At 58.8% G+C, this 19,535-nt stretch overlaps 1 protein-coding gene and 1 long non-coding RNA gene across 2 annotated transcripts; both read left to right on the top strand.

Moving 5' to 3' along the window:
* Positions 1 to 877: 877 nt before the first annotated feature.
* On the top strand, positions 878 to 3,369 carry LOC140686135 (uncharacterized). Its single transcript, XR_012059689.1, has 3 exons — positions 878 to 1,011; positions 1,523 to 1,663; positions 1,886 to 3,369. It is a non-coding gene; the product is annotated as an uncharacterized lncRNA (long non-coding RNA).
* Positions 3,370 to 9,541: 6,172 nt separating this feature from the next.
* SIK1 (salt inducible kinase 1) lies at positions 9,542 to 18,892 on the top strand. Its single transcript, XM_072969848.1, has 14 exons — positions 9,542 to 9,715; positions 10,071 to 10,241; positions 10,700 to 10,816; positions 13,308 to 13,371; positions 13,535 to 13,696; positions 13,830 to 13,954; positions 14,035 to 14,158; positions 14,816 to 15,039; positions 15,270 to 15,416; positions 15,843 to 15,965; positions 16,076 to 16,292; positions 16,774 to 17,049; positions 17,679 to 17,913; positions 18,382 to 18,892. The coding sequence occupies exons 2-14, from the start codon at positions 10,086 to 10,088 to the stop codon at positions 18,764 to 18,766; spliced, it is 2,355 nt and encodes a 784-aa protein (XP_072825949.1). The 5' UTR covers positions 9,542 to 9,715; positions 10,071 to 10,085; the 3' UTR covers positions 18,767 to 18,892.
* The last annotated feature ends 643 nt before the right edge of the window (positions 18,893 to 19,535 follow it).

The following is a 19,535-nucleotide window of genomic DNA, read 5'->3' as shown; positions in this document are numbered from 1 at the left end:
CCGATGGGAGCGGTGGGTCTCCAGGCCCAGGGCTGACAAGCGCTGAGGGATGGACAGCAGCTGGGAGGGGCAGGCAGGCCCTCCCCGAAGCCTCAGGAGGGAGCCCGGCCCTGCCCGCAGAGTGATCTCAGCCTCCTGGCCCCCAGAACTGTGGGCGAGGGACTTGCTGTTGTCTGAAGCCACGCAGATCGTGAGACGTTCTCACAGTGGCGCTAGGACGCTGATGCGGATACTGTTTCGCTTCAGAATGAGCAAACTGCTTTTTAAACAAAAATTCTTGCATGTTGGGAAGGTTCGAAGTCAGGGGAGTCCCAGTGGCTGGACAACGTGTACCCAAGCCTTTGAGAGGATCTATCTTCTTTAACTTGGTCATTCTGTTTTTAAGGCTTGATCCTGAGGAAACATTTCATATAGGAAGTAACAAATTTGGAGAAGAGGCTCACACGAACGTTGTTTATAATAGTATGTAAAAACAATGTGTCTGAAAATAGGAGAAATGTTAGATAAATGGAAATATCAAATAAATACTAGATATAAAGGAATATTAGATGTTAAAATACGTCTTTAAATAATACATGATCCAAGGAAATTCTCTATAAAAAAAGAACAGGATATAAAATTGCTCGTGTAGGGTATAATCCAAACTTGTTTTTAAAAGATCTACAACATATATTCATCTAACTAGAAGAAAATACACCAAAATACTAATAGTGGTGACTTCTGGGTGGTAGGAATACGGGTGACTTTAACTTTAGTGTTTGTTACTTCCTTTAGTCTTATTCTCATGTGTACTTCTTATAATAGTCATCTATTCAATTTTATCCAAAAAATGTTTTCAAATTCCAGATCACTCAATGTGCACCTTCAATTGAAATTAATATAGAAGAAACGTTCTTTGGAAACCCAACACGAGATAACAGCGCCCGACAGAGGTCAGGAAACTCGCGCACGTTTCAAGAAACAGAGCCGCTTAGATTTGGTAGCAAAGCCCCAGCGAGCTGATGCTTCCAGGTGAGAACCTGGTGCCTGGCCACCCTGGGCTCTGATCGCTGCGACCCTGGGGGGTCTGGGGACCAGCCCCCGCTCCTCCCCCACTGGTGCGTTTCTTCTTCCCCCTGCTTATTCCCTGATCGGTGAATGTTTGAGCCGGGAGACAATTACGCAGAGGGGAATCCCCAGACGCAGAGCCTGCTGACCTGGTCTAGGTCACCTGCAGGTCGGGACGGGGGCGGAAGAAAAGCCGGGGTTGGCGGCCTCTCCCAGGTCGCACTGTGAGGTCCACCGGGCAGCACAGGGGACAGGGAGCCCAGCGTGAGCACACGTACCTCCCACACCCACCCAGACACACAGACACACACACAGCACAGAGACACACCACACACACTCCGTCCGCCCTAAGGTGTCTGAGCCGGCACTCCTCCGAGAGGAGCAGGCTGTCTAGGGAGGGAGGGGAGGCTGGAGGGAGGGCTTTGGGCCTCTGTACCATTCGGCTGCTGCACAGGAACGTGACCACGCATTACAGGTGTCGTCTAAATAGGAGCAAGTGAACCTGAGTCAAAGCCCGACCTCCAGCCTGACCCTCGGCCCTGTTGGCCCCTGACCCGGAAGGCATCCTCAGACTGGCGCTGGACAGGTGGAGCGCGGTACGGCCCCTCCCTGCAAGGTGAGCTCTGTTGGTCTGAATGGCCCAGTCTGGCCACCCACCCTTTAGTCTATGGGCCACGGGGCAGCCGGCACCTCCCTCCAGTGACTGAGAGAAGGACGTCTTGAGAGCTGTGGAGCCCCCGTTCTGCAGCCTGTATGAACCCCCAAAAGAGGACTTCTGTTTCTGGGGCCTGAATGTCTCCTTACTCTCCCATTCTCTCCTTCTTTTATCTGGCTTTAGGAGCAGATGGTGGAGATCATCTGACCCAGAAAGGACTTGTTTTAATTGCGCCCATGCCTGGAGGATGCTGGAGGTCCATCCCTGGGTACCACTCGGGGAAGACGCTGGCTCGTGCCAGGAGGAGCAGCACCCTCGCATAGGCCCTGGGGTCCAGGACCCCAGGGCAGCCACAGGGAAGGCTGGAGGGGACTGAGTGGGGAGGAGGGCAGTGTGACAGCCAGTCCCTGTGCAGAGACACCTGCCTCACAGGACAGCACGTGGCATTCTCTATGACAGGCCCAGAGGAGGGCACTCCTGGGGCGAGGAGACGGGGAGCAGGCATTGTCAGGCTGAATTTAGTTCAGGGGGCAAACCAGAAGATACCTCAACTTGCACACTTCCGTTCATGCTCCGCTCGCCCCCAGCCCAGCTGCGTGACAGCCCTGTGTCTCTGCCCTGCTCAGCTGAACCTTCTGGAATAACCTCTCCCAGACCCACGCTTGTCTCTTCCTCACCCTCCTCTCCCTGACAGCCCCTCGATGGCGTCTCTATGTGTGAGCCTTCTTGGCACTGGGGGTTTCTCAAAAGCCCCCTGGTGCACTCCTCACAGCCAGCTGAGGGTGCAGGGACTACACACCATGGGTAAAGAGACCGAGGCCCTGGCGGGCTGCTGCCACCTGGGTTGCGCAGGGGGACAGTGGGAGCTGGGCGCCAGCGGGCGTCAGAGTCCACGAAGCCCAGCTGGCCCGCTGCCCTGATGCCGTGACCCCGACTGGCCCCCAGTCCTGGAGTCTGCTCCGAGGGCCCCGGGGCCGTGAGGCAAGGGGGTCTTTCAACTAGTGTTCCCAAGTCAGCCCAGGATTTTGCATCTATTTGCAGGCATGGGCGGAGGGTGGGCCTTCCCTGAGAGAGCCTGGGAGTCCATCCTTTGTCTAGTGGGAACCAGCGCTGAAGTGGGCTGACAGTGTCCAGGTGGCTAGTGACTCAGAAGGTGGCGCACGGCGTCCTCACGCACCTGCGCGGCTGCTCTGAGAAAACAGAAGCAAACCCAGCTGGTCTGGGGATCTGAGATTTCAGTGGTTCCACTTTGGTGGTGCCTGCTGATTTCTGGTCTGTGGTTTATTTGTGAAGAGAAGGTTCTGGAAACCTCCTTCCTGGCCTTGAGGTGACCCAGAGATTCCTGACCCTGGGCTGGGTTGGCTGGACCTTCTTCCTGGTCCGGGCACCCTGAGAGGTTCTGACTAGCTTAAATCTCTCGCCTGTTCCAAGTGGTTTTGGACCGAGCTGTGTCATACACAGCAAGTGTGATTTTCCCACCAGACTTCTGTTCTCTCTGGTTTAGCAGGAACCGCCGTGGGGATCTGGGCTTGACAGAGGTGTGCTAATGCCACGGGGCCTCGTCCCACTGTGTCCACGTCCTCCGCGTGCCCTCGGCTTGTCAGTAGCCACACTGCACCTGTCAGGTGTCATGGCGGGCGCTCGGCCTGGGGGTGAGTTTATGGTCATTTGTATTAGTTGGTGCCAATGACGTCTCTGCCTCTTTGTGACGTAAGCTGGTGTGTTTTCTTTCTAAACAAACAACACAACAATACCAAAACCCACAGAAACTAGGTCAGAAAGAATGAAAACACCTTTGCAAGCTGCACCGGAAAAGCTGGACGCTGAGCGCAGAGGGAGCCAAGTGAGGGTCCCCCCAGGCAGTCAGAGGCTTCTGTGTCACCTTGGCAACTGGGGGACGAGGACTCCCCGTCCTCCAAGGCCCCCAAACCCTGCTGAGCTGGCCTGAGCCTGCAGGTCCCCAGGCTGCCTGGGAGCCCCTGGGCTTCTGAGATTCCACTCTTGGCTTCCAGGGCCCACTTCCTCCCTGGGGCTGTGCCGTCCTGAGCAGGCTGGGCCGGGCGTCCCACCTTGACCCTGGGTGCCTGTCACGGCCACATCATCCCCAGGCAAGGTCTCCCAGAGGACATGGGAGGAAAGGCTGGTCAGAGGGGCCAGGCTGTCAGCACGGGGAGGAGGACGACGAGGGGTTAAACACAGGATGCACAGCCACTTTCATCGCGGGATTCCGGGCAGGATTCTGATGACGGGTTAATGTCCTGGCAGGATGCTTCCTTTACAGGGCGTGTGGCCAAGGCAGAATGAATGCACGTCACACACCGAAAGGTCTCAACACTACTTATAAGACTAGGAGGAAAGCGTCAAACTGTCAGTGCCGCTTGGTTTCATCTTTAAGTATTTTTATATTTTCTATTGATTTTTATATTCAGGAAAGACAAAGTGCTTTATAAGAAAACACCAGTCTGCTCGGGAGCATTTATCTGGTTCCCACTCATCTCATGAAATTGACCGGGATCTGTCTAGAAGCCACAGGGGGAGCTGGGGTCTGGCCTTTCTGTCACTGTCCGTCCCTCCCTCGGGTCACCCCAGAACCTGCTCCCGGAACAGGGGATCCTTTACTTCCTCCCCAAGTCTGGGCTGGGCAAACCGCTTCAGCTTTCATCGCCGCTGGGGCCTCTCACCACGGACCCTCAGCCCCGCTTCCTGTCCTCGCTCCCTCCTCCCCAGCCTGGAAGCCACACTTCAGACTGTGCCCACTGCCAGGCATCACCCCAAACTCCTTCCCCTTCATCTTCACCTCCTTCCCCATTAGCATCCTTGCCTGGCAATGCCCCAACCCCGGTTAGGCCCAGATACCCACTTACCCGTCCTCGTCCAAGCACCACAGAGAAAAATCACACGACCATTTGGGCAAGCCTTTGTGAACGGACCTTAGCTGGTGCCCAGAGCTCCCACTGCTTTGCCTGTCCGCTCGGAGCTGGTCTGGCTCTCCCTTCTCCTCTTCTCCTACCTCGGCTGGCCCTCCAGCACCCCCGGCCCCATCCCCCCGCCCCTGGCCCTGTGTGCACCCCCTCTGCCTTCCCTCCGGAGGAAACGGGAGCAGCCCCCGTGGAAGGCCGCTTTCCCTGCCAAGCCACACCGTCCATCACGCTGATTCATTTTCTTCCTCTCAGTTGCTGCCTTCTGAAAGCATCTTACCCGCCATCACCCTGTCTTTATGGTCTGTCTGCTTAACTGCGTGATGCCTCTCGCGAGATGGCATCTTGTCTGTTCCCCTCCCACTGTGCTCACAGCCCCAGACAGTGCGTGCACACAGTAGGTGCTTCACGAGCCTGTGTGGACACTGCTGGGTGACTTCCTCGGCTCTGGCCAGGCAGTCTCGCCTCTCTCTGACCTGCCCCCTCCCTTCCCACGGTCCCTGCTGGCCCATCTGCCTGTCACGACACTCACCCATGCTCACGAAGTGCCTTGGTCTTGCAAAGAGTAGAAATGCACACGTTTTTGGAAAGAGCGAAGAGTAACACGAGGACAGGACACCATGCTCGATGCCCATGGACGCCCTGGACATGATCAGATGAGAACACCCCTCAGATGTCTCACATCTCCCAGAAGGAACTGGGGTGCTCTGTGCGGCCCCGGCAGAAAGCCCATGCCCCGGCCCCACCGGGCTCCTGGCCGCCGTCCCGGGAGCCCGAGGCCATAGCGCCTGGGGCCTTCCCTCCGCAGAGCGGAGGCCTCAGGGCTCTTCTCCCTGACTGCCCGATGCCGCTGGGAAAACGATGGAAAACCTTGGGTTTCCCGATGCTGTTTCCCGCCACCTGAGGACAGCGGTTTAATCCGCGGGTGCCGCCAGGACACCTGACCACCCCTGCCAGGAATTCTGACATTGCTTTTCTCAGCGAGCCCCCTGGTAAGCGTGATGCCTCTACCTGGGTCCTCGCTGAGACACTGCCGCTCACCTCGCCCTCCCGTGGCCCCATCTCCAGCTTCCTTAAGAAAACTGTCTTCAGAATGCGGGTCAGGGAGACAGACCCTCTCAGATCTGTCGGGTCCTCAGGTGCACTGTCGGCCACGGCCACCCCTTAGCCACACCTGCTTCTTCACTGGTGACTGGAACAGAGGTGGGGAGAGACAGCCTAGAACTTGGGGTTCCGGGGCCAGCTGGTCCATGAATGGGAAGCTCCTGGTGTGTGTGAAACCCAGTGTTTGGAAATCTGCCCTGACTGTCCCAAGGCTGGCTCTTCAGACCCCCCGGGGCCCCCACTCCCAGCCCAACACCCCCAGGACCAGGGATCCCCTCTCTCCCAGCCTGTGGAGGGTCTGGACAGAGGAACATGGCCATCCCCCCAGCAGTCACGGAGAAAACGCATCCCACAGGAGCCGTGGCGTGGGAGGCGGTGCCGTCGGAGGAGCTCCTGAGTTGGCCTGTGGAGAGCTGGGCTTTTTTCCCACTTTCTGGACCCCAGGCCAGGGGCTATAACTTCCAGATGCAGTGCACACATGTCTATTAGCCCGTGTCACACTCTGCAAACACAGCAGGCAGCAGAAGGGACCAGGGCCGCCCCTGAGTCCCTGGGACGCTGCTGGTGGCCGGTCTTACTTTCTGATACCTGAAGTTATCGGGCTGATGCCTCCAATAAACCACACAAAACCAAATGAACCAAAGCCAGGAGGACACAGAGGGCCTTGGGGACCGAGCAGGAGGCTATCAAGAAAGGAAACCGCCTCATCTTGCTCTTGGTGGCCAGGTGAAAGCCATCTGGAGAGGGGCGCTGCTGTCCCCCCATCTTTAGTCACGGAGGGGAGCAGGTTAGGACACTGAGGACCCTGCCTTGTGTAATTGCTGCCTCGAAGCCTTGTTCTCTGTGTTTATTCATGTATTCTGAGGATTTTATGATGTGCTTGTGCTCAGGGCCTTGGGTGCCTAGCCAGGAACGTGTGAGTGCTGAAGAGACCACTTCCTGTGGCTGGTCTCCAGGCTGAAGATCTAGAAACGGGGAGATGAATTCCAGAAACATGGCAGTGAGAAGACAGGCTGAAGAAATTCCGAATGGAGAAGACATCTGCCTTACTGTTTCCCCTGACTCTGCAAGGATATACACACCGAAACACCCCAGTCCTGCAGGCTTTGAGAGCGCCTTGCACTGCGCTCGCTGTAGAGCTCCTCGAGCAGGCTGTTCGCGCCTGCAGACGCACATGCGTTGTATTTTCTTTTCCTCGAACATGAACGAAGCATGGAAGATGAGAAACTGGAAAAGAAACCAAGGATTCTGGAAGGAAGCACAGCCTTCAGGGGCTGAGGATACAAACAACCAAAGGTGCTCAGAAACAGAGGTTCATCAGAGACACATCCACGGGGGTGCCGGGAGGAACCCCACGGCGGGAGATGACAGCCCTTTCCTCTGCTCTGCCTGCATCTTCTGAAGGGCAGGGTCCCCACCCAAGGGGCTGGGGGATGGTCACAGCCCATGCAGGGCTGCTCAGATGGTAGGATGTCCAGGAAAGGCTGGGATCGGGGTCAAGTGAGCCTGGATCCAGGGCCCTTCTCTGGGAAGGCGGTTTTGGCCCTTGGCTGCAGTTTTTATTCAGTGCTGACAAAACGTTTCCAAGCAGCCACCCAGGTGTTTGCAAACATCTATGACATTTCCAAAGACTTGGGCTAGATCTGGGGAGGCGCTGAGGGGGCTGGTGGAGGAGCGGGGGTGCTGGATGTCCCCTGGGTAAGCCTGAGCAGTGTTTAAGTCTCAAAATGAGGGACAGCAGGCGAGTGCATTCCAGTCCCTGGTTCTTCATTCTCCTAGGAAGAGATTAGTGGGGTGCCGGGACCCCTAGAAGGGGAGGAAAGTGGTTGCAAACTCCTCAGTTGGAAGGAAGTAAAAACATCCCCCAAATTCTCTGCAGGTGAGCCTGGGACAGCACATGAGGGCGCTTTCGAAAGACTAAGGAAACCCCTGAGGCCATCAGTGCCCCCGAGAGGCCTCTCAAAACAGGCTAAATCCACCGACACCTGCCCAGGGAGGGGGTGACGGGGCCTGTTTGCAGGCCTGCAATCTGACACCGGATCGTCCGAGTTCCAGCCCGGTGCCCTCGCCAGACAGCTGCCCGCGCACGGAAGCCTCCCAGGAAGGGTTCTCAGCTCTATCCATTTCGCTTAAAGTGATATTTGAATTCAACGGAAGGAAAAATGATTGTGGGCCGGACACAATTTAAATCCCAAAGTGCTGCCTTCCTAATGTTAAAGAAACACCATCCGTTATACCCTAGGCCTTCCCTTAGAAGATGTTTTATTTTCTGGTGAGGCGTAAAGGTCTGTGAGGTCAGCAGTGATACCGAGGGAAATTGCCCCTCGCTGCCCTCTTCATCCTCTCCCCTTCTGCTAAGTGGAGACCAGGCTGCAGGCCCTCGGTCCTGAAGGACACAGGTCCCCGCCCGACTGCTGTGCTGCAGCCCTGGGGAAAGCCAGGAGGCAGACAAATTAACCAGGCCACCGCACCTGCAGGGTCCAGTCTCGCCAGGGGGTGATGTCCTCGCCCACTGCTGATACCGCCTGTTGGCCCTCTGGGAAGGGACCGACCACCCCTCCAAGGGACACAGCCCTTTCGTTGTCTGCATAGAGAGCATCTGAACGGACCCTAGTCAAAGGACCTTTCTTGAGGTGTTGTTAACTGGGTTTCCCAAAACTCTCGTCCCGGAGGACCTCAGTGAGTGGAGGTCATTTCCACCTAGACCTCCAGCCATTCCAGAAATCAGCCCACTGGGCCTTTTCCCTCTCTCCATCCTTCTGGGTTCCTTCATTAAAGTGGGTTCCCTTAAAAACGGCTCAGAACTGCTTCCAGCCATCAGCTGGCTCCCGACCTGCAGGCCTGATGGAGAATGGGCAGCGCGGGCCGGACCGCTCTGTCGGCCCACCTTGGGTGGGGCATCGCAAGGCTGCGAGGGCAGAGGAAACAGCCCGCCCAGCCGTGGGGGCTCGCAGCAGCTGCGCAGCCCCCGCGCCCCTCTGACGCGGGGGGGGGCAGGTTACACAGGTGCTGACCAGGCTACCTGTGTTTACGTACCTAACTTACTAGACAACTGAGATTCGTACAGAGCACGAGTGATCAAAGGTGGTCTGCCCAGGTCCTCGACGTGCGCAGTGCCGTGCTCTCGGAGGGTCCCTGGTGGTTGGCGGCTCCTCTCTAGGACGGGGGAGCTGGCTTGCGGTCACCTGCACCCCGCATGGCCCTGTTCTGCTGAGGGCTCCGGAGCCCCACCTGATACTCCCCTAACAGAGGCTCCAAGGCCGACGGAAACTGCATGAGACCAGGACCTTGATAATGGGGACCCTCCAAAAAGAACGCAGCCGCAGCTGCGCTGCACTTCTGCGGGTTTCGGAACCGCGCTACAACCAAGCCTGTTGGGAGGGTGCGGGAAGAGGCGGACAGGCGCCAAGGCGGCCACGCGCGCGTGCAGGAGGGAAGCCCGTGCCCGGGGACGCAAGGGTTAAGTCGTCCGCAGCGCCCGCGGCGTCCGGTAGGGGGCGCGCGCCGGCGGGAACGCGGGCGCCGGCGGGCGGGCCTCGGGCGGCCGGCGCCCCTGACGTCACCGCCCCGCGGTCGCCATGGCGACGGCCTCATCAGCTCGCGCGTCAGAGTCGCCAGTCTCTTGGCAACGGCCCGATCTCCCGCTCTCCCTCCGCCTGGCACTCGGCCGCGCGTCGCTCTGGCGTCAAAACTACGTCAATGGGGATGTATCAATCCGGCGGCGGCGGCGGCGTGGGCGGGGCCGCCGTGGGCGGGGCCGCGTGTGTAGGCGTGTCTGGGGCGGGACCGGGCGGGCCGGGGCGGGGCCGCGGGCGGGGCGGGCGGCGCGTGCGGCCGGAGAGCGCGGCGCGGGGCTCAGAACTGACATGCGGCGCGGCCCGGGCGGCGGGCGGCGGAGCAGCGGGGGGCCGGGCAGCGCGAGCGGCCGAGCGGGCGGCGGGGCCCGCGGGGCGAGCGGCGTTCCAGCCTCGGCGCTCAGAGGGCGGCGGAGGTGAGGAGCGGCGCGGCCGGGCGAGCGGGCGGCGGGCGGCCGCGGGGCTCGGGGCTGCGGGCTCGGCGGCCCCGCAGGTGCGCGCGCGGGGGTCGCGGGCCGGGCGCCGCCGCCGGGCTCCCCTTTGTTGTGGGGCGGGCGCCCGGGGTTCGGGGTCGAGCGGCCTTCGGTAGGCGGGTCAGCGCGCCCCGTGGGGCTGGGGACCGGGAGCCGGAGGGCAGCCGACCCCGGGAGGCGGGCGTGGAGCGGGGTGCAGGCCCCGCGGGGCCGCCGGGATCGGGGGTCGCGGCGGAGCAGATCGCCGGCGGGGGCGGGTTGGCCCGGCCCGGCCCTGAGCGCGCTCCCCGGCCCGCAGGTGCGGCCCGGAGCCATGGTGATCATGTCCGAGTTGAGCGCGGCCCCCGCGGGCTCGGGCCACGGCCAGCACAAGCCCCTCCGGGTGGGCTTTTACGACATCGAGCGGACCCTGGGCAAGGGCAATTTCGCGGTGGTCAAGCTGGCCCGGCATCGAGTCACCAAAACCCAGGTGCGTCTGGTGGCGGGACCCCCGGGGTGGACCTCCCAGTGGGGGAAGCCGGTGGGACCCCTGCCTGTGGGGTCTGTCGTACTAAGGTCTAAACGCTGACCATTTTTAGTTTGGTAAAGGGGAAAAAATGCTTCGTATTATGATTAGGCATAGTTTTTACAAATGTTGGGGGCCAGCAAAGAGGATAATGACCAGGTAACGCTGGAGTGCTGTGCTCTGGTGTCCAGAGCTGGAACCCTGTGAAGGGAGCCTGCAAAGACTTAAGACATTTATTTAACTTTGACTTTTTCAGTAATATTAGTGCTTGTTTTGGTTATTTTTCTCCCTAACTTTTTGTGACCTTTGGGGACATAAAGTGTTTTAGAAATTAACCTGCAAAAAAATGAAAGGTGTAACTAGCTTAAGTGAGAGGGTTTGTTTTTAAAACAAAATATGCTTTACCTTTAAAACATTTGTAGGTTGCAATAAAAATAATTGACAAAACACGATTAGATTCAAGCAATTTGGAGAAGATATATCGTGAGGTTCAGATCATGAAGCTTCTGAATCACCCTCACATCATAAAGCTTTATCAGGTAAGGATCAACTTTGCCTTCCACTGTTACTTCTGGCCAGTGTATCATTTCTTAATTTTCAGCAGCTTAAGTCTACAGTTGCTGAGGTTGTCTCACTCTTCGGGTGTACATGAGAGTCAGGGGGTTAATTGTATCTGGTAAAGAGATTGATTTTTGTGAGCTGTGCAATTATCTTCTTGCTTTTGGATCATAATCTAGATTTGCTTCATTAAATTTTTATTTAGTATTATTACTCGTTCCAGCTTTGAATGCGTGGAGGTCAATTGTTAAATTTACTATGAAAACAAACAACCAAATCTCTGTGTTGCCATAGGTCAACCATCTAGTGTGGAAGGACGAATTTGAGTGAAAGTAGATATTTCCGCCTTTGCAGATAATTATTGAACTTTAAAACCAGCTGCTCTTACCAGTTTTCATAAACTTATCTTTGCAAGGGCAGCAGTGTGCTTTTGTCTGTCCTGTTTCAACTCTTCTGTCAGAAATGGAGAGATGAAATACCTGTGTCGTGGGAGAGCAAGGAACTTGCCACCTAACCACGTTAAGAACGTGCCTCACCCCGCCCAGCTGTTGGTTTGCTTTGTGACTTAATTTTTATTCCCTTGTTGAAACTAATGAATTGTATCTTTGGAAGCTAAGTGCTGATTTAATTAGGACAGCACAACAGCCTTTTACTTCACTGACCACTTCTGCAGAATGAACAGGTCTACTTGCAGGAGAGTAAGTTCTTTGCAAATGCCTAGCGTTTCTCCCAGTTGCTGGGTACCGTTTCCTCACGAGGCCCTGTGGCTCCCAGATGCGTGTGGGAGGGGGTGGGGGCGCAAGGCGAGGTGCACAGGGTGGTAGCAGAGAGGAGTGTCCCCCGTAATTCCCGCGTGGAGGCAGGGCTCTTGCTCTCAGCTGCAGTGAAGGCAGGAGTCTTCCCGGGGCTTGTGCTCCCTGGACGACAGTTTACTCGGCGTCAGTAAGCGCAGGGCTCACATCACGTGCGGGCCAGCTCGTGTTTGGTTTCTGTTGTCATTTCTGAGTGAGTCCTAAGGCCGAGATAAGATGTTTCCTCCACGGTCTCTGATGTCAGTGCCGGAGAAATGTGCCTGGCCCGTTTCCGCAGCAGTGGGCCGGGTCCTGTCTCTGACTTTGCTGGGGGCGTGGGGGGGCCGGGAATGAGCCCGCGCCTTCCCGCCCTTCCTGTCCCCTGCTGGCCCAGGGCAGGAGCAGCCTAGCCAGCCAGATGCCATGGGATCAGTGTTAAAGGTCCTTCTGGGGGTGGATTTCTCCTTGCTCCGTGAGCTGCTTTGACTGTGTGGGGACAGGGTTCAGTTGGTACAGCAGCGATTGTCATGGCTCCGGTTTTGACCCGCGCGTCTGATGCTCACCCAGCTGGCCCGGGCCCCAGAACCTCAGTGCGGCGCTTCATCTCTTCCCTTGGAGTGTTTTTTTTCCCTGAAACTTAAAACAAAACTTAAAACACGTTGACTCCTAATTCTCTCTCCATCTCTTTTTTACATCAAACAAAGGGATAAACTTACGCGTCTCTCTGCCACACACGTTGAGAGCAGGGACAGTGAAGACTGCCGCTAAACTGCCTGGTGGTCACTCTTATTGTTGGATTTATGGCTCAAAGCAGTTGTCTTTCAAGCGCCTTTTTAAAGGAATAACTGTATTTTGAATCCTGAAGATCTTTTTCTGTAGGGATGTATTCTGTCTGTCTCCCTGTGAAATATTTAAAAATACACAGACGTGTGTTTGTTTTACTCCTTTCAGTGCCGAAGATTTGAATTTGACCTTGTTTCTTAATTAGTTATGTTCTAAACTGTTACAAAAAATTCTTTTTTTTCTCACTGTGAAATCAAATTCTCTATCCACGAATGAACCTTTAAAGGGTATTTGACATTGGCATTGCTGTCGACCCAGCCGCAGAGTCTGCTGGACAAAGAGCAGTGTTTCGTAGCTTACCTGGCAGAGCCGGCTTCCCACAGCCTAATGGATCAGGTCAATAACGCAGAGGGAAGGCGAATTTGTTATCTATTATTCAGCGCGTGTTGGCCGTTGGCTTGAGCGGTTTGCTCCCTGCCAGGCTTCTAGAAAAAAGCCCTCGCCAGACTCCCATGATCTGTTTTACTTCTGTAGCCATCACAGTCTTCACTTGGGGGTGAGGCAAAGCGAGGTGTTAAAAAGACAACATAGGAAATGAAAAGTCATCACCTTCCAAAACAAAGATACGGGCTCCAGGACATGTAGACATTTTTGAGAGCAGAGGTTTAGCAGGTGCACAGGTTAGAGAGGAACTCACCCCTGATTTTCAAAAAGGTTTTTTTCTGAATAGGAATCCCCTTTGTTCCTTTATCACTGAAGTTTTTCTTTCCTTTCCTTTTTTAAAATAACAAACGGGCTCGCCCTGGAGAAGTTAACAGTGTCCGGGATTCAGGTGGATTAGTTATGTCATCAGTGTTTTTCCTTTTTATGTGGTTAAATGCGAGGCCTTTTTTTTTAGGTTATGGAAACGAAGGACATGCTTTACATTGTCACTGAATTCGCAAAAAACGGAGAAATGTTTGGTAAGCCGCGCTGGGTTTGAATGTCTGTTGAAGTGTTTGGTGTCTGGGCTGCCTCGCCCAGAACTGCCCCGCTGCGTTGGGGCCTCCCTGCGCCCGCGGCCGAGCCCCCGGCCATAGCCAGGCTTTTGGGTTTGGGGGCTGCAGCTTCGCTTTGTGCCCTCAGATTACTTGACGTCCAACGGGCACCTGAGCGAGAGTGAGGCCCGGAAGAAGTTCTGGCAGGTGCTGTCGGCCGTGGAGCACTGCCACAGCCTCCACATCGTGCACCGGGACCTCAAGACCGAGAACCTGCTGCTGGATGGCAACATGGACGTCAAGCTGGCAGGTCAGGCGCCGCCCGCTGCGGGCCGGGGAGTGCGGGGAGGGCGGCCCATGCGCTTGCTTTTTTCTGGCTCAGTCCTCTGAAACTGCTGTGGCCCTGCCGTTCGCACCTCACCGCCTGTCTCGTTGTCTCTCAGATTTCGGATTTGGGAATTTCTACAAGTCAGGAGAGCCTCTGTCCACGTGGTGTGGGAGCCCCCCGTACGCAGCCCCGGAGGTCTTCGAGGGCAAGGAGTATGAAGGCCCCCAGCTCGATGTCTGGGTAGGAGCCCGGCCGCGCAGGGGGGAGGGTGCGGGGCCGGCACGGGGGCGCGGGCGCTGAGTGCCCTCTGTCCTCTGCAGAGCCTGGGTGTCGTCCTGTATGTCCTAGTCTGCGGGTCTCTCCCCTTTGACGGGCCCAACCTGCCGGCGTTGCGGCAGCGGGTCCTGGAGGGCCGGTTCCGCATCCCCTTCTTCATGTCCCGAGGTAGGTGAGCGCCCAGCCTTCTTTTGGCAGGCGCGGCCGCCAGGCCGCGGCGGGGCGTTGGGTAACCTGGATGGCAGTCTGTGGGGAGGAGGAGGAATGTGTTTCCTGAAGTGCCTGCTTGACCGTCTTCTGAGTCTGCTGTCAGCCCGGGAGCCCGCCCTGCGTTTCCATGGGGTGTTTACTTGCTGCCTGGGAGAGAACCCAACCCGCTGGCTGCTTTCTTGGGGCTCTGCCTGTAGGGCGGCCGCTGTCCCCGGAGCCAGCTGTTAGCTCCGTCTCCGAGGTCCCCGCCCAGACTAGCACTCGGCACAGCCTCATCCTTTGGGTCTCGCCTTCTGCACTCCAGTGCTTTCCTCTTCCACTCTGAGAGGTGTTTGACTGCTGCTCGCTGACACTCACGGTCACAGCAGGATGGGGTTCCAGGTGGTTCTGTCTGGTGGCTGTTAGAAGGACTGTGTCCCTCAGGGACCCGATCCCTCAGTTGGTGGCTCTCCATGGCCGCAGATCTGAGCTGACCACACGGGCCACTGCTCCTGGCCTCAGTGTTCTCTAGGACAGTCACTTGTCCACTCGCTGTGTGCAGGGGAGCTGGGTGGGTGTCGGGAGTGTGTGTGCAGTCGGCCTGCACAGGACTCAGGGCACCTCCCTCACCCCCAGACTGTGAGACACTGATCCGCCGCATGCTGGTGGTGGACCCCGCCAAGCGCATCACCATCGCGCAGATCCGGCAGCACAGGTGGATGCAGGCCGAGCCTTCGCTGCTGCAGCAGACCTGCCTCGCCTTCTCCTTGCTCAGCTACAGCTCCAGCCTGGGCGACTACGACGAGCAGGCGCTGGGCATCATGCAGACCCTTGGCGTCGACCGGCAGAGGACCGTGGAGGTGAGCGCTGCAGCCCCTCCGTGGGGGGAGGCGCCCCTTCCCAGGGGTGGCTGGCCGGGGAAAGCAGGCACCCGCCAGGCGGGTTGAAACGGGAGCACGGCTAATTTAAGGGCAGCTCGTTCACGCTGGAGGGTATTCTCGGCCACCCCGGAATAACCCCGGGGACGGTCTCGTCAGGGAGCCCGCCTGTCCTCTGCCAGCCCCACTCTGACCCAGGTCTCTGCCCGCAGTCACTGCAGAACAGCAGCTACAACCACTTTGCTGCCATTTATTACCTCCTGCTCGAGCGGCTGAAGGAGTACCGGCTTGCCCCGCCCGCCCGCTCCGGCCCTGCCCGGCAGCACAGGCCCCGGAGCACGGACCTCAGCAGTTTTGAGGTGAGGGAGGGGCGTCTTCTATACCCCACCCCCGTCCCTCCACCCCATCCCTGCCTTGGACCGTGCCCCTGAATTAGGACTCCTCTGTTCAGACACACCTGGGAGGGAATGTGGGCTGAGCCACCTGTTAGGCACTAGGGGGGCGTTGGGGTGGTCCTGGGTGAGCTGCAGTCCAGGGGCTGCAGGTAAAGACAGGCTGCTGGCCACTCTGCTGGGTGTCACCTGGCGTCCCCTTGTTCCTTAACTGCTCCTGGTGCAGCCTCTCAGCCCCTCCCAGTCACCTGTGCAGCCAGGTGTCAGAGACGAGTCCTGAGCCGCCCGCTGGTGGCCGATGTCGCTAAGCCAGCAGGTCTCGCTCGTGAAGCTGCTTGTGTTGTTCCCTGAGCTGCCTCCCTCATGGCCTCTGTCTTCTCTGCTGGCCCCCAGCTGCCTCAAGATGGCTTCCCCGGGGATGCGTTCCGCTCCTCCCTGCTGTGCCCCCAGCCCCAGGCCTTGGGACAGTCCGTCCTGCAGGCCGAAATGGACTGTGACCTCCACAGCTCACTGCAGGTGCGTCTGGGGTGGGGCTTGTCCGGTTCCAGTGGTGGCAGTGTCCGCACCCCTGCCCACGTGGGGTCTCATGGAGCACCCGGGGTCATTGGTCTGTCTGTCCCTTGCAGCCCTTGCTCTTCCCCATGGATGCCAACTGCAATGGGGTGTTCCGGCATCGCTCAGTCTCCCCGAGCAGCCTGCTGGACACAACCATCAGTGAGGAGGTCAGGCAGGGCCAGGGCCTGGAGGAGGAGCAGGAGGCACAGAAACCCCCTCCCAGCAGCACAGGCCGGAGGCACACGCTGGCCGAGGTCTCCGCCTGCTTCTCCCCTTGTGCCCCTCCATGTAAGTGTCCCCGTTGGCTGGGAGCATGGCCTGGTGGGCGGGCTGAGGGTCGGGGCTGTGATGGGCAGCCTCTCCGGATGACAATTCTCTGAATTTTCTGTGTATGGAATGCTCGAGGCCATGTGGACCACACTTAGATGTCACAGGTGATCCTTCAGTGGTGGGGACAGCCTGGGGTTTAGCTGCCCTCAGGTGCCAGGAGGGCAGGTCCTCAGCCCAGATCCCTCTGTCCCGGGTCCAGGTTCTACCAGTCAGCTGCAGCTAAGCCCCTGTGGGTGGAGGTGGGCAGGGCACAGTTGTCTATCCCTGTCAGCAGACCTCGGGCCACCTGAGGGTCTCGGAGACGCCGTGGTGGGCTCAGAGGAGGGCTCAGAGCTGGCTTCCAGAGCCTTGGGCGTGGACTCGCAGTGAGCTGTCGGGGGCTGGTGGGTGCGTCTGGCTTTGGGGAGGAGGGCCTCACGGCGCCGTGCTCCTTCTGCAGGCATAGTTGTCTCTCCCTCCGCGGCCAGTCCCTCGGAAGGCACCAGCTCCGACAGCTGTCTCAGCTCAGCAGGTGACAGCCCGGTGGGGCTCAGTGGACACCTGGCTGCTCAGGGGCTGGTGGGCACCTGCTCGCCGCTCAGACTGGCCTCACCGCTCCTGGGGGCCCAGTCCGCCACCCCCGTGCTGCAGGCCCAGGGGGTGCTGGGAGGAGCCGCCCTGCTTCCCGTCAGCTTCCAGGAGGGCCGGAGAGCGTCGGACACCTCGCTCACTCAAGGTGACTTCCCCTTTCACACCCGCTTCCACCTTCCCTGGGAGGTGCTGTGAGTGCCCCGAGCAGCATTGCTTTATCCTTGGTGGCAGGCGGCGTCATCCTCCTCTGGCTGGGCCTGGGGGAAGTGGCAGTGCCGGAGGTGCTGCTCGAGTTCCAGGTGTCCTGGCTTCTGGGACGAGCTCGTGGCCTCCTGCAGCTGGCCCTGAACGCCCAGGAGCTGCGGGGCTGTGGGGCAGCGGCTCCCGCCCCGGAGGAGGGGCAGGCCGGGGAGGCGCACGCAGAGGCAGCCCGCAGCTGGCTGCCTGGGTGCTCTTGGTGCTTCCTGGGCTTGTGCGGCCCCCGGGCCCCTCCTGAGTCCCTCCTTCTGTGACGGAGCCACAGTCTGCCCAGACGTTTGCTTCCTCAGGGGTGGAGCTGCTGCTCCAAACCAGCCCGGGCACGGGGCTGCTGCGAGGGGGCGGACGACCAGAGGGCGCCTCTGCCCCGTAGTGAAGCTTGCTGCCCTCGCCCCACCACGTTCACACCGCTTGGCCCCCCAGCTCCTCCCTGCCGCCTGGAAGCCCCGGCGAGCGATGGGCCTTGAGGCCCCGGCTGGGGACAGGTCTGCTTATGTGTCGACTTTCTCTCTCCAGGGCTGAAAGCCTTTCGGCAGCAGCTGAGGAAGAACGGGAGGACCAAAGGGTTTCTGGGGCTGAACAAGATCAAGGGGCTGGCACGCCAGGTGTGCCTGCCCTCCTCCTCCAGCCGGGCCTCCAGGGGCGGCCTGAGCACCTTCCCGCTGCCCGCACAGAGCCCGGGCCTGCAGGGCGGCGGGGCCAGCGGCCGGGAGGGCAGGAGCCTGCTAGAGGAGGTGCTGCACCAGCAGAGGTACGCCCGCTTGGCACCAGCCCTGGGGCCCTGGGCAGGGCTCACGTACCCTGGGGTTCTCTCAGGGACCTTATCCCCTGAGCGCCCCCTTCTCCACGTAAGCAGCTGAGCATCCTGCCCAGGTGGGCGGATGTCTGCGAGCTTCCTTCCCTGTGGGTGGTCGCAGAGGTGGGGAGCATCAGCCCCTGGGGAGGGCAGAGAGGGCAGCGGGTAAGAATGTCACGTCTGGCTGGCATCTCTGAGCTGCTCCAAAAGCAAGACGGGGTGGGGAGTGGAAATGTCAGGAATTCTCAGGGGATTAGTCACGCACAGCATTGCGTGTTCTGAGCAGCTCCAGCTGGCGGTTCCACGGGGTGGGCCCCCAGCCCTGGCGGGTGGAAACCTGATAGCGGTCGAGCCTGGCTGGGCGGCAGGAGAAGCAGCGGGTGGCGGCACTGACCTCCTCTCCCTGTTCCTTCGTCTGGCCAGGCTGCTCCAGTTACAGCACCACACGGCAGCCCTGCCCAGCTGCCTGCAGGCCCCGCAGCCGCCCCCGAGCCCCCTGGTCCTCGCCCCCCGCGACGGTGCCCTCCTCGTGTCTGGACTGCAGAAGGAGCTGGGGCTGGGGCCGGGCCCCCTGCTGCCGCCCCACCTGCTCCAGGCTGGTGTCTCCCCAGTGGCGTCGGCCGCCCAGCTCCTGGATGCCCACCTGCGCATCAGCAGCACCGCGGCCCCCGTCCCCGCCGCTGCGCACCCCCAGCCGTGCTTCGCCGTCCTGCCTGCGAGCTTTGAGCCCACGGGGCTGCCCCAGGGGGACTGTGAGATGGAGGACCTGACCTCGGGCCCGCTGGGCACGTTTGTCCTGGTGCAGTGAGGGCCCTGGTGGGCCAGCCGACTTCCTGAAGCAATAATTTCAGAGGATGTGAAGATGTTCCCAGACTCAAAGCCAATAAGTTTCTAGAAGCGAAACAAGCAATACGATTGGTGTTTTGGCATTTTAGTTTTTTGTTTTATGTTTTCCTTGCACTGGGCAACTGCAACTCTGAGTAGGGACTGGAACCTTTCCGAAGAAAACTAATAGTCCAGGGACGCGTTGACGGGGCGGGAGGGGGTGGCGGGGCGCAGCCGGCCGCGCAGCCCGGGACCCCGGTGTGAGCTGCATCCGTGCACGCGGGTGAGCGCATCCCCATCGCGTGTGCGTGTGCGTGCGTGTCGATGAGTAGTGTTTTGGGGTAAGAGTTCTCCACTTCTGAAACATTTATGCTTCACTTGAAAACTGTGAACTTTCTCTTTTACGTACCGGGGTTTGAAAAGCTCTAACGTCCAGCCCAAGAGACAATAACTTACGGGTTCTTGGAATTCTCTCCCCTGAAATCACAACCTGGAGGATGGTTTTTTTCTTAATTTGGAAGAGACAGTTTACCAACTGCTCGGGAGTTGGTTTCCAGGATTCTTCAGAGGGGCCGCAAAGGAGAGCCTGAGTGGGTAGGGTGACCACAAAGCTTGGCCCCAGGGCGCCTTGGAGGAAGCCGGAGAAGTTCCTTCCTCCTGCACCTCTTACTTCCGCTGCTAATTAAGTTTTTATGCATTTCATTATCAGGGTCCAAAAAGAACAACTGATGGGGGGTGGCGGGGGTAGGGTG

This window comes from Vicugna pacos, chromosome 1 (assembly GCF_048564905.1).
Source record: "Vicugna pacos chromosome 1, VicPac4, whole genome shotgun sequence".
NCBI classification, from domain to species: Eukaryota; Metazoa; Chordata; class Mammalia; order Artiodactyla; family Camelidae; genus Vicugna; species Vicugna pacos.
This window is presented reverse-complemented; position numbering and strand designations above follow the sequence as displayed.

Coding starts and splice junctions, on each gene's coding strand:
- SIK1 (XM_072969848.1), top strand. CDS start 10,086: ATGGTGATCATGTCCGAGTTGAGCGCGGCCCCCGCGGGCTCGGGCCAC. Junction 10,242..10,699: donor ATCGAGTCACCAAAACCCAG/GTGCGTCTGGTG, acceptor AAACATTTGTAG/GTTGCAATAAAAATAATTGA. Junction 15,966..16,075: donor ACCTCCACAGCTCACTGCAG/GTGCGTCTGGGG, acceptor TGTCCCTTGCAG/CCCTTGCTCTTCCCCATGGA.